At 42.3% G+C, this 22,398-nt stretch overlaps 1 protein-coding gene across 1 annotated transcript in view; it reads left to right on the forward strand.

Moving 5' to 3' along the window:
• LOC143934089 (sulfotransferase 2B1-like) overlaps positions 1–17,133 on the forward strand; it is a 62,349-nt gene extending 45,216 nt beyond the window's left edge. Inside the window, exons 4-7 of the mRNA XM_077457400.1 lie at positions 990–1,116; positions 5,801–5,895; positions 6,408–6,588; positions 16,934–17,133. Of these exons, the coding sequence (XP_077313526.1) occupies positions 990–1,116; positions 5,801–5,895; positions 6,408–6,588; positions 16,934–17,061 (531 nt within the window). The 3' untranslated portion in view covers positions 17,062–17,133. The remainder of the gene's footprint in view (positions 1–989; positions 1,117–5,800; positions 5,896–6,407; positions 6,589–16,933) is intronic.
• The last annotated feature ends 5,265 nt before the right edge of the window (positions 17,134–22,398 follow it).

Below are 22,398 nucleotides of genomic sequence, written 5' to 3' on the forward strand. Positions count from 1 at the left end.
TATTATACTTAGTTGGGCAACCCCTGTGTTCAAATAGGAGTTTTTCATAGGGTAATACCTGATTCACTAACCAAAGCCATGTATGTATGGATGGAGGTGTGGGCTGGATCCACTTAAGTGCTACAGCTTTACGGGCCATGTCTCCAGTAGTATGGTTCTAATGTCTTGGCCATTGCTCCTTGAGGGCCCCCAGTAGACACATCAGTAGGGTACATGGAACAGGAATTGATAAGACCGCAGATAATATCTCTGTCACCTGTTGCCAGTATCTCACTATAACTGGACAGAGCCACATAACATGCTAGTGCAGGCAGAGGTAGGTATACGGTGCATTGCGTGTAGACTGACCAGTCAGGTATGTTTGATGTAACATATAAAGGTGGATTAATTTATTGACTGTGGGAGATACAGATGGATGGGCGGAGCATGCCTCCTCCCAATCCTAATCAGACAAACCGGGAACATGTTGTTGCCACTTGATGCGCACCCCCAGTGGAACCACACTAGTTGTGGCAGAGAGTAAAAGCAGATACAGAGTTGAGATGTCCCCTAGGGGCCCTGAGATCAAAGCACTCCTATCAGTGGGTATTCAGAGAAGTCAGTGTCACAAATACAAAATTGAGTATCTAGCACCTGTCAAAGTTGTAAATGCCTATAAAAGGTAGATTGAGGCAATTCATATTTCCTTTGCAATCCCTCAAAAGAAGCCAATACAACCAAGCCAATACATTTCCATCATAGATGTTGTCCAGAGAAACCATTCTCCCTACACTCCCGAATCCAGAGTCCACAAATTGCTTTAAATAGGGGAACATTGAATTGTGCCAGAGTGGTAGCACCTCGTTGGTACCCTGAAAATGTGTCAAACAGCGGAGACAGAGGACACCCCTGCCTGGTACCTCTTCAAAGCTGTATAGATGGGGATAGGAGAATGTAAGATTATATTTAATGGTTGCTTTTCCACAATTTCTGTTTTTGTTTTATTTTAGGTTATATATACAGTGAGAAATCCAAAAGATGTTCTGGTATCTCTGTATCATTATGCCCACATGTCTTTTGTCATTAAGAAACCTAATAGCTTTGATGAATTTATGGAGGACTTCTTGGAAGGCAGAGGTACATGCACGAGTGACATTCAAAAAAAGAAAAATGATTACTAAACTATTGTATGTTAACTTGGTAGACAAAATAAAACTGTGAGTTAAAATTTACTCACTTTTGCCCAGCAGAGCCTGTGCCTGAACGAGGATACTTGTATATTGCCTCATGCCAGTTGGTCCTGTTAATCTGAAGCAGACTGGGAGACTGGGGCCCACTGGAGAAAATTAGGCCAACACTGAAGAAATGGCTGCACTCCAAGATCCATCAAAATTCTTTAATAAAGAACATCCCAAGTGTTACAGACAGAACAAATAGTAAACGCCTTTCACACACTAACAGGTGTGCTTATTCATTATTATTATTCATGGATAAGCGTACCTGTTAGTACAAATGGTAGACGCATTTCACACACTGTCTGTAACACTTGTGATGTTCTTTATTACATGAAAATTTTTATGGATCTTGTAGTGCAGCCATTTCTTCAGTGTTGATCATATGCAGAGGCGGGCACCTGTGATATCATTAGGCTTCCTGTCTCACCTGGAGCAGCGAGTTCTTTTGTTTGGAGAAAATTAGGCCTTGGAACTCCACTGGCCAACCCGTGAAATTTTGTGTTCATCCAACAACATGGCATTAATTTGCAGTCAGAAGCTGTACGCTCCTTGTTATATCCTTTACAGGCTTCCCTTAGTGCAGGGGTCTTCAAGCTATGGCCCTCCAGTTGTTCAGGAACTAAAATTCCAATCATGCCTAGTCATGTCTGTCAATGTCAGAGTTGTACAATGCCTTATGGGATGTGTAGTTCCACAACAGCTGGAGAGCCGTAGTTTGAAGATTCCTGCCTTAGTGCCTGTGTGGCTGAAAAAAGGCCTGTTTAGAAAATGCAATTACTAGACCCCCCCAAATAAATGGTCTAATTCCTAGACAGTCCCAACATATAATTACGTTTTAATCAGTAATTTGGTTAAGCATTAGTTATTAAAGTGGTTGTAAACTTCAGACATGAAATTTGAACCAATCATATCCCTCTATTGTGTGTACTCGCCTCAATCCAGAGCACTAAAGGGGTTATTTACGAAAGTAAAATCCACTTTGCACTACAAGTGCAAAGTGCACTTAAAATTGCACTTGGAAGCACAATCGCTGTAAATCTGAGGGGTAAATCTGAAAGGAGGGGAAGCTCTGCTGATTTTATTATATAATCATGTGCAAGCTAAAATGTTGTTTATTTTACCTGCATGTGCCACTCGGATCTACAGCGACTGCACTTTCAAGTGCACTTTGCACCTGTAGTTTGCACTTGTAGTGCAAAGTGGATTTGACTTTGTAAATAACCCTCATATGTGTCATTTTTGTCTGCTGACTCGTTCCTCTATCAGCATTACTCGCTTCTGACAAGTTTTCCTGACACCAAGAGAAAAAATTGTGACACGGGAGGATCTTCCAGCATATTGACAGCCTCAGCTGTGTTCCTGTATGCTGTGTAAAGGGGGTGTGTCCCTTCCCTCCACTCGGCTATTAAACCTCTCCTCACTGAGCTCTGCAGAGTGTAACTTCAGCTCTTCGCTCCCTATCTTCTGACCATGTAGACAAGCTTCATAAATTCTGCACTTTAAATGGCTGTAGAGAAGACTGCTGATCAACACTGTATCCTAGGGCAGCACTTTGCAGGGGGGCAGCATGGAAAGAGTCACCGCCAGTTTGCGCTAAACTAGTTAGTGTAGCGCCAGTCTTATGGGGCGGACTGGGCTGAGAGGCAAATTATTCTAGCGCCCCCATAAAGTGGCTGCACTGCTTTTGGCATGCGGGCAGCCAGCATTCCGCAACTGTGGTGGTGGGGGGGGGGGGGGGGCACGTCGATTCTAATTTTGACTGTCCTATCATCCTGGACCACAGAACTTCTTCACTGTGCTATGTTTTCTTCTGCACCATTGGCATGGTTATATCTTCTTAGTCCTCTCCATAAAATTATCAGAAATTTGGGCTCAACCGCTTGCCAACCAACTCACGCCGATATACGTCGGCAGAAGAGCACGTACAGGCAGATTAATGTACCTATACGTTGCCCTTTAATCAGCAGTTTGCGGGCGCCCACCGCAACTTCCGTGAGTGTGATCGCAGGTCCCGCGGACTCTATGTCCACGGGTATACCTGCAATCGTCTCACGGAGAGGAAGAACAGGGAAATGCTGATGTAAACAAGCATTTCCCTGTTCTGCCTTGCAACAGGACACTGATCACAGCTCCCTGTAATCAGGAGTGGTGATCAGTGTCGTGTCGCGCACAATCCCCCCCCCCACAGTTAGAATCACTCCCTAGGACACACTTAACCCCTACAGCGTCCCCTAGTGGTTAACCCCTTCACTGCCAGTCACATTTACACAGTAATCAATGCATTTTTAATTGCACTGATCGCTGCTTAAATGTGAATGGTCCCAAAATAGCACCAAAAGTGTCTGATATGACTGCCATAATGTCGCAGTCATGATAAAAATTGCTGATTGCCGCCAATACTAGTAAAAAAAATACAATTATTAATAAAAATGCCATAAAACGATCCCCTATTTTGTAGATGCTATAACTTTTGCGTAAATCAATCAACGCTTATTGCAATTTTTTTTTTTTACCAAAACTATGTAGACTACATATCGGCCTAAACTGAGGAAAAAAAAAGTTTTTTTATATTTTTTTTGGGGGGGGGGGGGATATTTATTATAGCAAAAAGTAAAAGCGTTTTTTTCAAATTTGATGCAATTTTTTTTGTTTATAGCGCAAAAAATAAAAACCACAGAGGTGATCAAATACCACCAAAAGAAAGCTCTATTTGTGGGGGGAAAAAAAGCACGTCAATTTTGTTTGGAGGTCACAACGCACGACCGCGCAATTGTCAGTTAAAACGATGCAGTGCCGAATCGCAAAAAACGCTTTGGTCTTTTGCCAGCCAAATGGTCCAGGGCTTAAGTGGTTAAAGTAGAACTATAGGCAACATTTTCCAAGATAAAAAAAATAAAATAAAATAAAAAAAGAATAAGGAAGGGTTATAGCACCTGTCAGTTTATTTTTTTACCATCCCTGTCCTATTGCAGAGATTTTCCTTCACTTCCTGCCCCATAGCCAAACGGGAAGTGAGAGGAAATCTATGCAAATTAAGGGAATCCATTGCTCACCCCCAGGCCCTCAGAACTAGTGTCCCCACTTTAAAATTTCAGGACATGTCTTAAACAGCAAGGGGTGTGGCCTTGACAGGAAGGGGTGGGTCATATTTAAATTAGAGGGTGCACAAGTTTAGTCAGGCCTAGGGCAGCACAAAACCTAAATGCACAACTGCTGCTGATAAACAGGTATAACTTGCTTAGGAGGATTTGTTTTATCCCTGTGTATCACTTAAGGCCAGTTACTTCACTGGGTATATGGAAGCGTTTACAACCACTTTAAATTGCAAAAGATGGCGACAGTCACATGTATTTTCCTGGATTAATTTGACAAGTTGAGGCTTAGTTAGTAACCCACAAAAGATGATGGCCACCCCAATCCCACCAATCCCCTTATCAAATAAATTCAGAACACAATAGCACAGCAGAGGAGATCTGTCAGTTTTTTTTGTCGTTCAGCCTGCTGGGCTTATAGTATGTGCCCTGCATTAGCCATGCCATGGCCTAGAGCTGCTGGGAAAAGTACACAGCCACCCACGCATCGTGTTACAGAATATTAGAGACATTCCAGTTTATACCAAATGGGTTCTAGACTGCTTCTTTGCCTTCCAGTACAGGCTGACTGGGTCCTAAGTGTTACTGTTTCTTCGCAATGTGAAATTATATATATATATATATATATATATATATATATATATATATATATTTTTTTTTTTTAGGAGGAATAATGTATGTGCTTATAATTCACCCACTATACCTTGGGACTGAACTTTTTAGTAGAGATGGTCAACAGTTTCCCTACTCGTATAGTGATAATTCCTGTTTAGCTATGATGTATGATCCGATTACTGTGGTATTAAGACTAGCCAGTGAACTTTAGTAGAAGCCAGGCACTGACACAGCACTGTAAGCAAGTAGGAGAAAAGCCGGGATATGTAGATTAATGTATGAATAAAATTAATTATAAGCTGTAACGTTTGCTAATTAATAGATCAGCTTATGTAAAAAATTATATTTAAAGTCGCTTTTGCAGGGTGCCAAAAGGGAGCCTGGAGCTCATTTTCTCAAGTACATTTTTTTTCAAGCCTGCCATTAGAACAATGAATCAGAGTAGATTTGATGAAGCGGACATTGTTTAAAAAAAAAAATTCCCTGCACAATAAACAGATTTGTCCCTGAACACCATAAAAATGGTTATAAGTAGTTGATGGTTACCAGCGACTATCAGCAAATGTGCCGCAACTAATTGATAACATAGTGCTTGGAAATAACTTGGGCACTATTGGAGCAAATGCAAGAAAGGAGACTCCTTTGAAGAGACCAGCAGCTATACCAATGGCCCTTTATTGTTAAATGTTCAATGCATGACTTATTCATGTGCCTTCTTTTAGGAATGGAAATACATTTTCTTACCAACACAAATACATTGCATTTTTGCAATATTTCCTTGCTGTATAAATTGGTTATGCTAAGATCATAATTATGCTAAAAATTCACTATTCGCTATTCGCTGATTTCTAAATCTTTTCTTCTAACAATATCTTGCAGTACCCTTTGGATCCTGGTTTGATCACATCAAAGGTTGGCATCAGATGAAAGATAATAGTAACCTCTTTTTTGTCAGTTATGAAGATCTGAAAAGGGTAAGGTGTTGTGTGTATCCACTTTAATGTCCATTTCCTGTAAATACTAATAATGCACAGAAAAAGATTGCAGTACTGTAAACTCAAATCTTGAAAGTCATTTAAAAGGTCTCACTGCAAAAAAACGAATGGTTTATTTTGGGCTTGTTCACCGTAACCTGTTAGGTTATACATTTTCTGATTGCTCCCCAAGCCCTGTGCTACAGATGCTATGGTTTCTAATATACTGATGTTGGCTGACAAGTTAGATGCAGTTTGGAATAAATAGTGCTAAAATATTAGGCTGTATCTGTACCCAGTAAGATGAAATGAGGAATAAACACATTATTTTGTGTATTTGTAAGAGACTGAGACATGTGAATACCGTTTTGTTGTAAAAACACTTTGCTTTCCAAAAAAAAAATACAAAAAAAACCCAAGAATGTCCACTAAAAAAATGAAGACATTAAGCTATCTTTTTTAAGGCTCCTTTCTACCTCGGTACCATTTAACAATTTATTATTGTATTTCAGGATCACAGAGGAGCTATAAAAAAGATATGTACATTCCTTGGACATGAGTTGGAAGAACAAACCATTGACTTGGTGGTGGAACAGTCTAGCTTTAATATGATGAAAAGCAACAACATGTCCAATAATAGCTTGGTTCCAAATTACATCATGGATCCAAAAAACAACCAATTTATGAGGAAAGGTAAAATTGTGTGTTTAATTGTCTATAGATTCATTATGAAAGAATAAAAATATTTTTTGTTTGGCATCTTGTCTTGCTGACCAATCATATTACAACTTGCCTTTACGATAATGCAAAACTGATAATGCAAATGAATCTGTAGCCAGGCTACAGACATTTAATTATTTGCATGTAGCTCAAGCCCGGGACTAGCCATTCCCTGATAGGCGCACAGCAGTCAGGCACTGGTATTTCACAGGCACTCGAGTCAGAGCAGGCTGCATGTGTTTTTTTTTTTTTTTATTCCTTTATTGAACCATAAGTTGCATTATACATACCATAACAAGACTATTGCAAAAATACAGTTACATAGTTATGCTGGTAACATACACAGCATTAGTGCTACACCACTAGTTTGACAAGAGGGAGCACATACAAGAATGAGTTCTAAATTGGGCGGATGGGAATATATCAGAAGAGAAAACGCACATAATTCTTCAAGGATATATATGTGTTTGTATATATAGGCTAGCCCCAGCTTAATGAATCAATCTTATGGAAAATACAATGAGAAAAAAACAAAGTAGTAAAGGGAACCCTGGTGGCCATTATATCCTAATAGAAACATTAAATGTAACAACATAATCAAATACAGCAGCAAAAAACTGCATGGAAAAGATTCCAGACTGACTGAAAGCATATATAAAGGGGAGAAACAGAAAGGACATTAAGGAAACAAAAAAGCAGATTCTCTCACCCGGGGACTCATAACACATCCCAGGGGAAATTAATCAGGGTCCAAAACTTAAATAGGCATCCTTAAAGACAAACTGTTGCCAAGGACTCCTCCCTGTTGTGTTTAGCTGTAAGGTCTTCCAGTCCCGGAGTTCATTGATTTTGGTAAACCAGAGAGACCTCGAAGGCGGGTTCACAGACTTCCAACACAAGGGAATGCATGTCTTGCTCGCATTTAATAGCTGAATAGTAAGAAAGGTCTTGTATTTTATAATGGGCCTTCGAGAGGGGTGCAGCAAACTTGCTGCAGGATCGTCTGCCAGATCGACATTAGTCAAGTGTTTGATAGTACTGACCATGTCTTGCCAGAACATTCTAAGCTTTGGACGCTCCCAGAAAATATGTATCATTGTGCCACGATCCGTGCTGCACTGCCAGCACGTGTCAGGTACTTGTGGAAAAATACGGTGTAAGGTCGTGGGAACCCTATACCACCTTGTGAGGATGTTATAATTGGTCTCTTGGACCTTAGTGGCTATGGAGGGTTTCTGGGCAAAGTAAAGAATTTTTTCCTTTTGTGAGTCGGTAAACTGTATAGCAAGGTCGGATTCCCACCAGGAAATGAAGGGGGGATAAAACTCATCTCCGGTCATATCAGGGCAGCATAAATGGTGGAAAGGCAGTGGCAGATTGGTTCCCTCTTTTGGCAAATGCTCTCCAACTCTGAGCTGATGAGATTCCTGGGGAATGAGAACACTGACTAAGAAAGTGCTGAAGCTGAAGACCGTTCCAAATGTCCATGTCCAGCAGAGGCAAATGCTGCAGATGAGAGTTTGCCATTTGTCTCCAGTAAGTCAAACTGAGGGTTCTGGAGGACTGGTTTGAATTCCAGATTACCCAAAATAGGAACCATGGGCGAAGGCAGCAGAGAAATCGAGGAGCCATGGAAGGTGTGCTTAGATACTTGCAAAGTGCTTCCCAGAGTAGGATGGTCATGCAGAACCTTCGGCAGTGGAGAGGCAATCCATGGCTAGCTCTTCGCTGTACCCTCTGAATCCTCCATTTCCATGGCCACCCAATGCTTCGCCTCAGCAGGACAATCAACCTGCCTAGTGAGGTGAGCCACTCTATAATATGCTCATACATCTGGGAGGCCCGCTCCCCCGCTCCCCCCGAATTTTTTGGAGATCAAGAAGCTGGAGTTTAAGGCGTGGTTTCTGATGGGACCATATAAACCCTCGGAATAGGGCGTTTATACGCTTGACGAAAGAAGGGGGGGTGTAAGCGGATAGGGAGAGCCTGCATCACATACAGGATCCTAGCTAGCAACATCATCTTGAGGGCACTACAACGGCTGAATTGTTGATATTGACTAGCAATAGTGGATATTAACTCCTAAGTAACGAATGGCATCAAACGCCCAACAGAAGGCGGAAGAGGAGCGAAGACCAGCAACCACTGCACAGTCTAACAAAAGAGAACAGAGGACTTTAACAGGTTAATTTGAAAATAGGAATGGTTCCCATAGCTACGCAATGATTGAAGCAGCTTGGGTAAAGATACCAGTGGGTACATCAAGAAAAAGATTGAGGACCCAGCACTCGGTGGGCAATTTCCCCAGAAATTGGTTAAGAATTGCCAACACTGTGATGCACAGTTCTGGGCCCATGGTGGCCTCAGGAATCCCTCTCGGGCACAAGTTGTTCCATCTGTTATGATTCTCACCATCGTCCAGCTGCAGCTTGACATCAATGAGATGACAGCAGATGGCCTGTTAATCAGTCTCCAGAGCGGTGAGCCGAGTATCCATGGAAGTGGAAGCTGACCCAAGGTCCGTCCAGTGTTAATTTAGTCTACTAAAATGACTAAAACATTTTGAATACTGAATGAATACTATTTTAGTCGACTAAAATACTAAGGTTATCAGTGGTGTACCCCAAGGTTCAGTGCTGGGATCCTTACTTTTTAATATCTTTATAAATGATATTGGGTCTGGGATCAAAAGTAACATTTCCGTCTTTGCAGATGACACCAAGCTATGCAATGGAATAACGTCCTTACAGGATGTCTCCAATTTACAAGCACGTCACTTGCCACAAGTTGTGGATTGTCCACTTGCCACGTCACTTGCCACAAGTTTTGGATTGTCCACTTGCCACGTCACTTGCCACAAGTTGTGGACTGTCCACTTGCCACATCACTTGCTACGTGTTGTGAATTGTCCACTTGCCACGTCACTTACCACATGTTGTGAATTGTCCACTTGGACAGGTGATATGTTTACATTAAGGATATCAAATGAGCGAGATGAAGAAGTCAAACTAGTGATTAGACATGTGCATTCGTTTTCGTCCGAATGCATTTTCGTCCGAATTTCAGCTATTTTCATTTTCGTTTTGACAAACGATAACGAAAGCACAAAATCCGAAAAACGAAAGATCCGACATAAATAAATGCTTTTTTTTCGTTTTCATTGTTACAACAGTTCGATATAGAATAGGAGATTCGACATGACTCTGACAAAAATCTGTGTCTATAGAACCTGTGGTCGAATGTGCTTAACCTTACCTCTATTAGTCCAAGATTATATAGAGAAAATATTCGACAGAGAAAAAAGATTTGACAGAGAGAAAAGATTCTGCAAGTTACTGTCCTAAAAAGTGTTTGGGGACCCGGGTCCTGCCCCAGGGGACATGTATCAATGCAAAAAAAAGTTTCAAAAACGTCCGTTTTTTCGGGAGCAGTGATTTTAATAATGATTAAAGTGAAACAATAAAAGTGTAATATTCCTTTAAATTTCGTAGGGGGGGGGTTGTCTATAGTATGCCTGTGAAGGGGCGCATGTTTCCCGTGCTTAGAATTGTCCCTGCACAAAGTGTCATTTATGCAGGAAAAAAAGTCCTTTAAAATCACTCGCAGCTATTATGAATTGTCGGCTCCGTAATACAGAGAACACTCATTGAAAGTCATTGATAAAAAAATAAAAAAATAAATAAAAAAAAAAGCGTGGGGGTCCCCCAAATTCAATTACCAGGCCCTTCAGGTCTGGTATGGATATTAAGGGGAACCCTACCTCAAATTTAAGAAAAAATTTGACGTGGGGTTCCCCCTAAATATCCATACCAGACCCTTTATCCGAGCACGCAACCTGGCAGGCCGCAGGAAAAGAGGGGGGACGAGAGAGCGGCCCCCCCTCCCTCCTGAACCGTACCAGGCCACATGCCCTCAACATTGGGAGGATGCTTTGGGGGTCTGTGACCCCTCAAAGCACCTTGTCCCCATGTTGATGAAGACAAGGGCCTCATCCCCACAACCCTGGCCGGTGGTTGTGGAGGTCTGCGGGCGGGGGGCTTATCAGAATCTGGAAGCCCCCTTTAACAAGGGGACCCCCAGATCCCGCCCCCCCCCCTGTTTGAAATGGTAAGGGGGTACAAAAGTACCCCTACCATTTCACAAAGAAAGTGTAAAAAATGGTTAAATAAAACAAACACACTTTTGAAAAATTCCTTTATTAAAAATAAAAAAATAAAAAAAAGATTCCAGCGGCGGTAATCCACTCTTGCTATCCAGCGACGGACGGTCATCTCTCCAGCGATGTCTCATGTCATCCAGCGCAGCGAATACATCCTTCTTCTGTCTCCTCCACGGAGACACTGCAGGCATTCCGGCGGCTGACGTTTCTTATATACGGAGGGCGGGGCCACCTGTCACCTGACCCCGCCCCCCCCTGACGCAAGGGGAAACCCGGGGTTCCCTGTGACGTAGGGGTGACCCGCACCCCTCTGATGTAACACAGGCAGGTTTCCGTTACATCAGAGGGGCGCGGGGTCACCCATACGTCACGGGGAACCCCGGGTTTCCCCTTGCATCAGAGGGGGGCGGGGTCAGGTGACGGGTGGCCCCGCCCTCCGTATATAAGAAACGTCAGTCGCCGGAATGCCTGCAGTGTCTCCGTGGAGGAGACAGAAGAAGGATGTATTCGCTGCGCTGGATGACATGAGACATCGCTGGAGAGATGACCGTCCGTCGCTGGATAGCAAGAGTGGATTACCGCCGTAATTCATGTGGATTTTCGGACGAATGCAATTTTTGAACGAAAAACGAAATAAATAAAAACGAATTTCGGGAGTAACTAAATAAATTAAGTTTTCGGACGAAAACGAAATTCCGAAACGAAATATTTTACTCTGCACATGTCTACTAGTGATACCACATCCCAAATTTTATAAAGTCGAACAAAGAAGGGGGGGGACTGAAGAGGTAACAAACCAGGGGACTTTAACGGTATCAAATGTATAGGTCAAAATACCAGTAGAAATAGGTAAAAAACATTGATTTTTATTATATTACAAAGAAATAAAAACAAAAGGATGACAATAATACATCCAAACAGGATATTGGAATTATCCAGACAGAGTCATAATAAGCACTACCACTCTCGACATGTTTCGCTCATTCGAGTTTCTTCAGGAGATTGGTGGTAAAGTTATTTTGTATGCTGTAATAATAAAGCATAAATGAAAAACATCTTTTTAAGATACATAGTAGCCTGCATATAACATATGTAGGTTTAATTAGAAAATCAAGTACAAATCTATGCTAAACAGTAACAGAAAATAAGAACAAAGGGGCATAGAAAACATATGATCAAAAATAAGGACAACCAGGTCTCACCTCAGGTGCTTGGAATCCACAAGAAAAATATAAAAATATTAAGAATGGAGAACAGCCCCGTGTGCGTGGGAAATTGATAATGCTTGCAGAGAGGGAACACTCAAATTGTAAGGGTCTAAAGTATATGAAAAGGTATATATAAGTTAAAGGCAACCAGACAAAAATGATGCTTAATGCCCCCAATAGCGGTAATGTTACCTCTGGGTGGTTGGTAGTTAGCATTGAATCAATGCGAAGAGATAAGGGCTAAGATAGCCGATAGCTCAAAACCAGCAAACTCAGAGGCGTCAGTAATTGACAACAAACCAAGTATTGACTGGGTCAGAGATCTAAATAAAAAATATATAAGATATGGTTAAAGCAGAGCTCCACCCTAAAGTGGAGCTTCCGCTCATTGGAACCCTCCCCCCCTCCGGCGACACAATTGGCACCTTTCAGGGGGAGGGGGTGCAGGTACCTGTACAGTACAGGTATCTGCACCCACTTCCGGCATAGATATCCGCAGAATCTGTGGATATTTACGCCCCTTTCCGCAGGTCCCCCACTGTCTGCTGGGAAACACATGGATCCCCGAGACAGCGGGGACCATCCTTATTGCGCAGCGCGACTCGCGCATGCGCAGTAGGGAACCGGGAAATGAAGCCGCAAGGCACCACTTCCTGACTCCCATACCCAAGATGGCGGCAGCAGCACCCGAGAGACGATCGAGAGATCGGCTTCGGGTGCCGACATCGCGGGCGCGCTGGGCGGGTAAGTGTCCTTATTTTAAAAGTCAGCAGCTGCAGTATTTGTAGCTGCTGGCTTTTAAAAAAAAAAAAAACAGCGGAACTCCCGCTTTAAGTACTATTATGAACAACATCTATTTCCGAGTAAAAATTTAATACTGGCCCAAAATGACAGTAATAAAGCTCAAAAACGTCTTACCCAAACGTTGAAGAAATAAAGAGAACCCAAATGGGGGGAACAGCCCAACACTGTGTCCCTCAATGGCTGTCTCAGCAGAAAGTAAGGCAGAATACAAATGCCTTTTAAGAGCCCTCTCCGACTCGGAGGCGTCTGAAATTACCGCCGAGTCGCAGGCGGAAGTTAGGCATCTTCACCAGGCCGGAAATCCAGGGAAATCTACTGAGCATGCGTCCGATGACTCTAATCGCGTCACTGATGCATCGCAGCCATCTTTGAACACCTTTGCCCTCAACACTGGAATAGAGGGCAGACACTACAAAGGAGGGATGGGTGGGCCAGAGCCCAAGCCAACCACTTAACACCGGGAAAGAGGAACATTCAAAGTCCTCCAGGAGGCATGGCGGCAAAGCCCAAAAAGTAAGGCAGGCCACCGGGAGAGGTGATTGATTGGAAACCAATGGTATGCCCTTGGCGCCCATACAAGCAAACAGCCGGCATACCCCTAGCACGCTGGAAAAAAGGGGAGGGCTGTGAACAAAAATAATAACAAATTAATTACATTTTTTAAATAATACAATCAATTCACCATTGTCTTATAGTGAGAATTAATCCTGGTTTCCATCTCTATGATCATATGCTTAATCAAATATATAATGCATATAATAATAAATGCATAAATTCTGAGTACAAAGTGTATCAACTGTAAAGATATTTTTTAAAGAAAAGATTTGAAACTCAAGGTGTCATTCAAACAGGGACGGTGGTGGCTCCTAAAGCACCAAAGAGACATGGTCTCTGAAGCGATGGAAGAAGGGACGTTTGGTCTTGCCAATGTAAAAGGCATTACATACAATCACACATCATAATATATACTACACCTATCGATTTGACATGTGGCCAAAAATTTAGGTCTAAAAAGTTGGCCATTGGGCAACAAAATGTGTTTAGATGCATAAATAAAGCGACAGAAATTGCATTTATGGCAAGGTCTGGTGCCAGTTTGTTTTGTCCCAGAGGATACCGATGGGACATAGTGACTCCGTACTAAAGTGTCTCTAAGGGATTGAGATCTTCTGAACACAATTTCGGGGTGATCACCCAAATGTTTGGATACGTTGGGGTCTGCTTTAAGGAGGTACCAATATTTCTTAAAAATATTACGTACTTGAAGGTGTTGTCCTGACAAACGAGTGATTAATCTGATCCCAAGATCAAATTTGGGTGTCTTTTTACCATGGATAAGAGTCAATCTACTTTGTTTTTTGGCTCTAAGGTAAGACCTTTTCAAACATTTATTACTATAACCACACTGACGTAAACGCATCTGGAGTTGCTTAGCCTCTAATTCAAAGTGAGCTTCCTCACTGCAATTCCTTTTAAGTCGGAGGTACTGACCATAAGATACACTGGCTATTAGAGGTACTGTGTGAGAAATTTTTGCGTGTAATAAAGTATTGGCTGCCGAAGATTTACGAAACCAGTGTAGAACCTATGTTACCATTGGAGTTAACAAAAATCTGTAAATCTAGAAAAGTGAGGTGAGATTGACTTCTTTCCCTGGTAAATTTGAGGTTGAAGGAATTTGTTTTTAAACTTTAAAAAAATACTAGATCTTTCTCCGTCCCTGTCCAAATGAAGAATGGAGTATTGTCTCCAGATGGGAATTTGGTCCAAAAATGCCAGCATATCCTCTCTATAGAGAAGGTGCCGCTCCCACCCACCTAGATACAGGTTGGCATAAGAGGGGGCACAATTCGCCCCCATAGCCACTCCTTGCATCTGGAGGTAGTGGGAGCTGCCAAATAGAAAAATTTTGTTGGTTAGGGTGAATTGAAGCAAATTCAAAATGAATTTGAAATATTCCAATGAGGCATTGCAGCTCTCCAAAATGAAGCCCTCCACAACTCCAACATCCAACTCATGGGGGAATGGAGTTGTAGAGGGCCTCAACATCGAGAGCAATGAGCCAGGAGCCTTCAGGGATTGAAATCACATCCAGAACCCTCAACAAATCAAGAGTATCCTGCAAATAGGAAGCTAATCGTTCAACATGGGGATGGAGAAAATCATCAACCAGTGCACTCGCGTTTTCACTTAAACATCCATTCCCCGAGACTATTGGGCGCCCTGGTGGATTGGTGGCGTTTTTATGGATCTTTGGCAAGGCATACAGAGTCTGTGTTTTTGGGGCCTTATCATTAAGAAACACCCAAGTTTTCTTATTGATTAATCCCTTATAGTAAGCAGAATTCAGCAAATGTCTAAACTTGTCAATAGTGTATTTAAGGTGACATTAAGCCACCCATAAAGGAAAGCAGGGTGTGTCTGTGTCCACTCAGACAGTGGGACAGATTTCCCACTGAGCATGCAGATCCGCTGGCTGAGTCCACCCATGTGAAGGAGCCCTAAGTGACAGGGATACTGTATTTCTGGCAATATCGACAGGTATGTACTTGCTGAAAATGTTCTTAACCAGAAAAATTACGAATGCAGCTGCCACATCTGAGGACGTGTGTGTGTGTGTGTGTGTGTGTATATATGTATATTTGTGTGTGTGTGTGTGTGTATGTGTATATATATATATATATATATATATATATATATATATATACAGTGTAGGCTTGTGCAATTTGTTTCATAACGAATCGAAATTCGGCCGACTTTTGCATCTTTCGGACATTCAAATGCATCCGAATAAAATATAATGAATAACAACGAATACGAAAGAAATGCAACGAATGAATTTGAATGAATTCGACATGATTTGGTAATTCTTTAAAGATCTAATGAAACAAAAGGTCATCTCAAAGAAAATCTTATAGTCCAATCAGCTAATTAATTTTTTTTTATTTTTTTTTTTTTTTACTTTAACAATTTTCTTTTATTTAAGAAAATGGTAAACAAGACATGAATAAAACTTTACAAGAACGCAACAGACAAGCGAATAATGTCATCATTACAGAAGAGATCATAAAACTTAATTTTCAGTCAGAGTACAAGCAGAATTTGCACGTAATTTCAGAAGTACAACTGTTGTGCTGAATGTACAAGCCCTTCATTCATAAAAGACAACTCTATGGTATTTAGGGTACACCCAATGAAGTAGAGATAATCATGTGGGCTCAAAGAAGAGCCTCACCTTGAGTTGTCCCTTTCTCGCATAGGGGGGTGCTGACCGCCGGTCCCACTCACATTGGGATCCGCACTCAGCCCCCCCCCATTAGGTACAACCCAACATCAAAAAAAAATAGATGACATGGGGTTCAGAAAATTAAATTGGGAAGGGTGGGTAGGGGGGGTGATAGGGAAGGTGGAAGGAAGGATTGGGAACGTGGGGGGGGGAAGGTTGAGGGGACGTAGCCTCCTGTCCCCTCCGTCTTACCAAATAACAAGCTCATGCCCCCTTGTGAAGGACAAAGCAAGAAGTATATATTAAGGTCTTTAGTCGTTAACGTTTGCTATCATCGCCCCTTACGAGCTATGAATACGAACGAATGAATTCGACACTCTACAAATAATAATGAATTATCCAAAAACGTATTAACGTAACATAACGAATATAACAGAACGAAATGATGTATTTTACGAATGACAACGAACCGAAACTAAACGAAATTTTCTGTTGTGCACAAGTCTAATACGTATTATATAATGTATATATGTATATATATAATCCTCTATAATAATTATAATTTTTTTAAGCTTGGATATACTTGAACCCTTTTACTGTAACCACTGTTTTTCTTGTGGCAGTGGGGGTTTTACACTCTACAAGCTGACTCAACTTTCTGTGCACCCCCCTGCGCATTTGTGTACCCTAAAATTAACTTTAGTCGAATTTTACTGGAACTGTGCACTTGATAACAATTGTAACTAACAACATTTTATTTTCTAAGGTCTGTGCTTTCATAAAATATGTAACATTGGCTTTTAACTAATCTGCAGGCTTGAAATGACTTTTTAAACAATTCTGTTGAATTGGGTCAGACTGCCAGAGTAGAAAGAATTGTACAAAGGTAATGATCTAAATGTCTTTTTTATTCTTTTTTAGGAATTACTGAAGATTGGAAAAACCATTTCTCGCAAAAACAGAAGGAATACATGAATACAGTTTACCAGGACAAAATGAAAGATCTTAATGTTAAATTTACTTGGGATGAGACTGACAGTTTGATATAAAAATAAAAAAGACACAACAAATGTATGATAGAACAAATGAGATTAAAACGTAATAAACAAGTGGAACTGGAAGGATATTGTCTAAGCTCTTATTTTTCAACACTGCTAATACCTGCAACATTTCTGTAGAGTTGTACTTTATACATTTTACAGTTATGTTGATTCCCTGGGATTAAAAAAGGTAGCCACTGAGTTTCTTTTAATCAAAATCAAAACGTGTATTTTTTAAGTACAATAAAAATGTATAAACATTTTTTGCGGTTACAGATCAATTAGCCATAAGAAGATGGTCCACTTGTCATACATCGCATAATAGGTCAACCAGGATAAATGGGAACACCGATGCATTTCAATATTGCCACGGTATCTACTATTGTATAATGTGGATCAAGTGTCTTTGCTAATCATCAAACTGCATGAATTTGTGGGAAATATTACCCACTCAGAGCAGCCGGGGCAGAGGAAAAACACTGTCCACTCAGGAACACTAATGTTGGTAACACTTGAGGGGCTCGAGTCCTGGGTTAGGGCACTGTGTGAATGCACAGGGCCGGTGGATGCAGGTTTTATATATAAAAGTTTGTAATCAAAATGTTTTTTTTACGATAAAAAAACCCTCAGTGGCTACCTTTTTATAATCCCAGTGAATCATTACCTCTATAGGTGTGTGTGTGTATATATAATATGTATATGTATGTGTGTATATATATATATATATATATATATATATATATATATATATATATATATATATATATATATATATATATATATATATATATAATATTATAGATGGTAATGCCCATAGTTACAATGAACACCTAATTTCTAACATAAACCGACAGATCAGTTGCTGGTTTCGGGTGCCGTCATCGTGGGCGTGCTGGACAGGTAAGTGTCCATATTTTAAAAGTCAGCAGCTGCAGTATTACTAGCTGCTGACTTTAAAAAGAAGAAAAATGGTTTAATATTTATCCTGCAGAGGCAGGCTGGATGATCCAACCTGTCCTGGGTTTAGGGTGAGTGCCCCTGCCCAATCTGTGCTGGGATTTGCTACAGCACAATTTTATCGTCAGGTTCCCTGTTAATGATTTTGGCCCTGCACCTGCTGATCAGCTGCAGCATGTTAATGTTTGTAATCGCAGAGACAGGATCTGAATGGAAGAAAGATAAATCAGGTCCTAATGAATAGAATTTGCATACACCCAGTTAGGCACATTTAACCCTTCGCTTGCCCACCAGTTAACACTTTGATTGCCCTGTCAGTGTCATTAGTATAGTGTACAGCATTTTTCCCAAGTGCTCTTCCAGGACAGCCCTTGAGAAATGGAGTCTCTCCCATCAACCCAGGAAACACATTGCCACAGTTCAAAAGGCGGTCCCTCAGGTCCCTGGCCAGTCATTTGTGTTTCCTCTGTCGGAGGAGCATGTTGCCAGGAACCTGGAGGGACTCATCTCTCAGGGGCTGCCTGAAGAGTCTGGAGCCATAAGGGACTGGGTCCTATCTGAGGCTCCAGTGGGGTCCTTGTCGCTTTTATCCAGGGCTCGGGTACCGTCCAGCTGACCGGAGCAGACCTGTTACCCTCCTCCTTCCAGTGCCGAGGTGGCCAGGGGCAGGATGGCGCTGGTTCCCCCCAGGAGTGGTGAGTGGAACCATCCATCTCAGCTCCTTGTTGCGGTGGGGCCGGAGACGCCGAGCGTCATTTCCGGCGGAACCTCGTCATCACTGTGTGCCGAGACTTCCGGTTCCGGGTCTCTAGGGCACAGGGAGGAGAGGGAAAGCCAGCGCTGTGCCTACACAGTCCCGACCAGCGTCCAGCTACACAGGACTAGCGGCAGGATCCAGGGGGACCATGGAGGCTAATCCCCAGGACACTCTGGCGGAGGCAGGCACCAGCCAATCCCAGGTAGGCTGCTGGGCATGCTGGTCTAGGGAGTTTGTGGTGTCGGTAAGGCTGGGATCTGTAGTGCCCCACGATGGTGGTTACCTCACAGTTAAGGATGTATGCAGTGATGGTGATTTTAAGGAGGGACATTGGAGTTGGATGCTGTTGTTTCTTTATTTTCAGACTAAAGAGCTCCCAAAGGAAGACAAGGCAGGCCGCAAAAAGTGCCCTAATTGTGGGAATAGATTACCTTCTGGCTCTAAGAAAGCCCTATGCAAGCAATGCATTGCAGGCTTGCTTAAATCTGAGGCAGACTCTCCTTTGGCTAAATTTTTGGGCTCCTTTAAAGAAGAAATGGCATCAACTTTTAAGTCCCTCCGGGATTTAATCACGGATGTTGGCACAGCTGCCTCCACTAGTAGAACAACTGCAATTTCCTCCTCTCCATGCCTTACAACACCCAGCTCTGGGGAGCCCCGTATAGTCAGGGAGCCTAGCCCCACGTTGATTAGCCCTGAATCCTCTGATTAAGATTCAGACCAGGATGAGGATCAAGCAGCATCTAAAGTCTCAAAATACAAGCTGTCTCTTGAGGAAGTAGATGAGCTATTGAGCGCTATCTATGATACACTGGAAATTGAGGAGGAGGAAACTCAATTAACCATAAAGATGTATGAGGCTCTGGGGAAAAAGAAAGCAAAGGTTTTTCCAATACATAAAGTGCTTTCTGACCTTGTCCTCAAGGAGTGATCTGAACCGGATAAGAAGGTTTTCTTTCCTAATTCCATTAAGAGAAGGTTTTTTTGTGGGAATTGTGGGAATAGATTACCTTCTGGCTCTAAGAAAGCCCTATGCAAGCAATGCATTGCAGGCTTGCTTAAATCTGAGGCAGACTCTCCTTTGGCTAAATTTTTGGGCTCCTTTAAAGAAGAAATGGCATCAACTTTTAAGTCCCTCCGGGATTTAATCACGGATGTTGGCACAGCTGCCTCCACTAGTAGAACAACTGCAATTTCCTCCTCTCCATGCCTTACAACACCCAGCTCTGGGGAGCCCCGTATAGTCAGGGAGCCTAGCCCCACGTTGATTAGCCCTGAATCCTCTGATTAAGATTCAGACCAGGATGAGGATCAAGCAGCATCTAAAGTCTCAAAATACAAGCTGTCTCTTGAGGAAGTAGATGAGCTATTGAGCGCTATCTATGATACACTGGAAATTGAGGAGGAGGAAACTCAATTAACCATAAAGATGTATGAGGCTCTGGGGAAAAAGAAAGCAAAGGTTTTTCCAATACATAAAGTGCTTTCTGACCTTGTCCTCAAGGAGTGATCTGAACCGGATAAGAAGGTTTTCTTTCCTAATTCCATTAAGAGAAGGTTTCCCTTTGATGAGAGCCCAGAGGCGGTCTGTAATAAAAAAAATCCTAAACTAGACACCCTCTGTCCAAAGTCTCAAAGCAAGCTGATCTGGCTTTTGAGGATATGGGCCATTTAAAAGACCCAATGGACAGGAGAACAGACATAGTCTTAAAGAGGGCCTGGGATGCCTCTATGGCAGGCTTGAAACCAGCTCTAGCCACTTCTTGTGTAGCTAGAAACCTAGAGTTCTGGTTGTCAGAACTGCAGGAACACTTAAAAGCAGGCACTCCTAGGGGGGAGCTTTGGAAAACCTTCCCTATGCTTTTCAAGGCCACTAGTTTCATCGCTGATGCATCCACTGATTCCGTAAAGTTTACGGCTAATTTAGCAGCACTTTCAGTGGCAGCAAGGAGGTCAGTATGGATGAAAACTTGGGGGAGACACGGTGTCTAAAACTCGCCTGTGCAGTGTCCCTTTTACAGGAGACTTAGTCTTCGGCCTGAGTTAGATAACAAATAGAAAAAGAGCTGTGCCAAAAAAACATATAAAAAAGGAACTACACCAATAGAAAAATAAATCACAACCAATACTATAAAAGTCCATAAAAAGTTTTGTGTATTGAAGAAAAAGCCGATCACACCACAGTGATTCCACACTTGAGTTAGATACCACCTTAGAAAGGACGGTGGATAAAAAGAAAACCTTTCCCACAAAAATTTTTTTTTCAAAGGAAGATTTTTCGTCCCTCTAAGGAACCCTCCAAGTCAGAGAAGGGCTCCATCCCCAAAAAACACTGGTCGGGACATAAGGGGAAGGGAAAAGGGGGCATACTTTTTAACCGCCCCAATCAAGACCCCAAACCTCAGTGACGTCAGGGTTCCTGTGGGAGGAAGATTGAGCAAATTTATTCCACAGTGGGAAAAGACACCCTCAAACGAGTTTGTCTTAAATATAATAAAAAGGGGTCACGTGCATTTCACAGCAGCCCTCCCTCAAAGTTTCTGGTGACAAAACTCCCAAGTCACTCAGAAAAGGCCAGGGCCTTACCATTACTGATAGGGGAGATGGTGGATCAAGAGGTATTGACACCAGTCCCTATTCAGGAACAGGGGGACGGTTTTTACTCACACATTTTCATGGTAAAAAAGCACTAGGGAGGTTCAGACTAATCATGAACCACTCCATCCGTTACAAAAGATTTCGGATGGAGTCCATTTATTCCATAAAAAATCTTCTCCAGAAAGAGATATTTATGGCTACCCTGGATCTAAGGGATGCTTATTTGCATATCCCAATAAGGAATAAGGAAGGAATGCCAAAAATTCCTTCGGATGGCAGTTCAGATAGACACAAAAGTTTATCATTTTCAGTGCAGAGCACTCCCCTTCGGACTTTTGTCCTCCCCGAGGATCTTTACCAAGGTTCTCGGGGAGGCACTAGTTCCATTAAGACTAGTTCCGTCAGTCAGTCAGACTAGGCACTAGTTCCGTCAGTCAGTCTTGATTATTCCCTATCTAAATGACTTACTCCTAACAGCACACTCGGAGAGTCGACTTTCTCAGGATTTAGAGTTGACACAGCTCAGCCTGAGTCAATTGGGGTGGATTATCAGTCAGGAGAAATCCACGACTACCCCAACACAGGAGATCCTGTATTTAGGTTACAGGATCAAGTCTGTAGACCAGAGAATAGTCCTGCCAGAAGAAAAGTTATTGAATCTGTGGCAGAGAATGTCTTTTCTTCAATGCAGCCCCAAATGTACAGTAAGGGAGGTAATGTCAGTACTAGGTCTTATGACAGCAGCCACCCCAGCCGTACAATGGGTCAGGTTCCATCAAAGAGACCTTCAGAGGTTCTTGTTGTAACAGTTAAAGGGCAGAAGTCTGGAGGAGGAGGTATCGATCCCCTCAAAAATAAAATGCTCCCTCTGGTGGTGGAAGGACAGGGAGAACCTAAACAAAGGGGTTCCTTGGGTCCTGCCTATCACATCAACACTGACCACGGATGCAAGCAGCTGAGGCTGGGGAGCCCATCTCAGCTCAAGCTGGGTCCAGGGCAGGTGGACCCCAGAAGAGAAATGTTAGTCCTCCAAT

This window comes from Lithobates pipiens, unplaced genomic scaffold (genome assembly GCF_037356315.1).
Source record: "Lithobates pipiens isolate NorthernLeopardFrog02 unplaced genomic scaffold, aLitPip1_a1.2 Scaffold_27, whole genome shotgun sequence".
NCBI classification, from domain to species: Eukaryota; Metazoa; Chordata; class Amphibia; order Anura; family Ranidae; genus Lithobates; species Lithobates pipiens.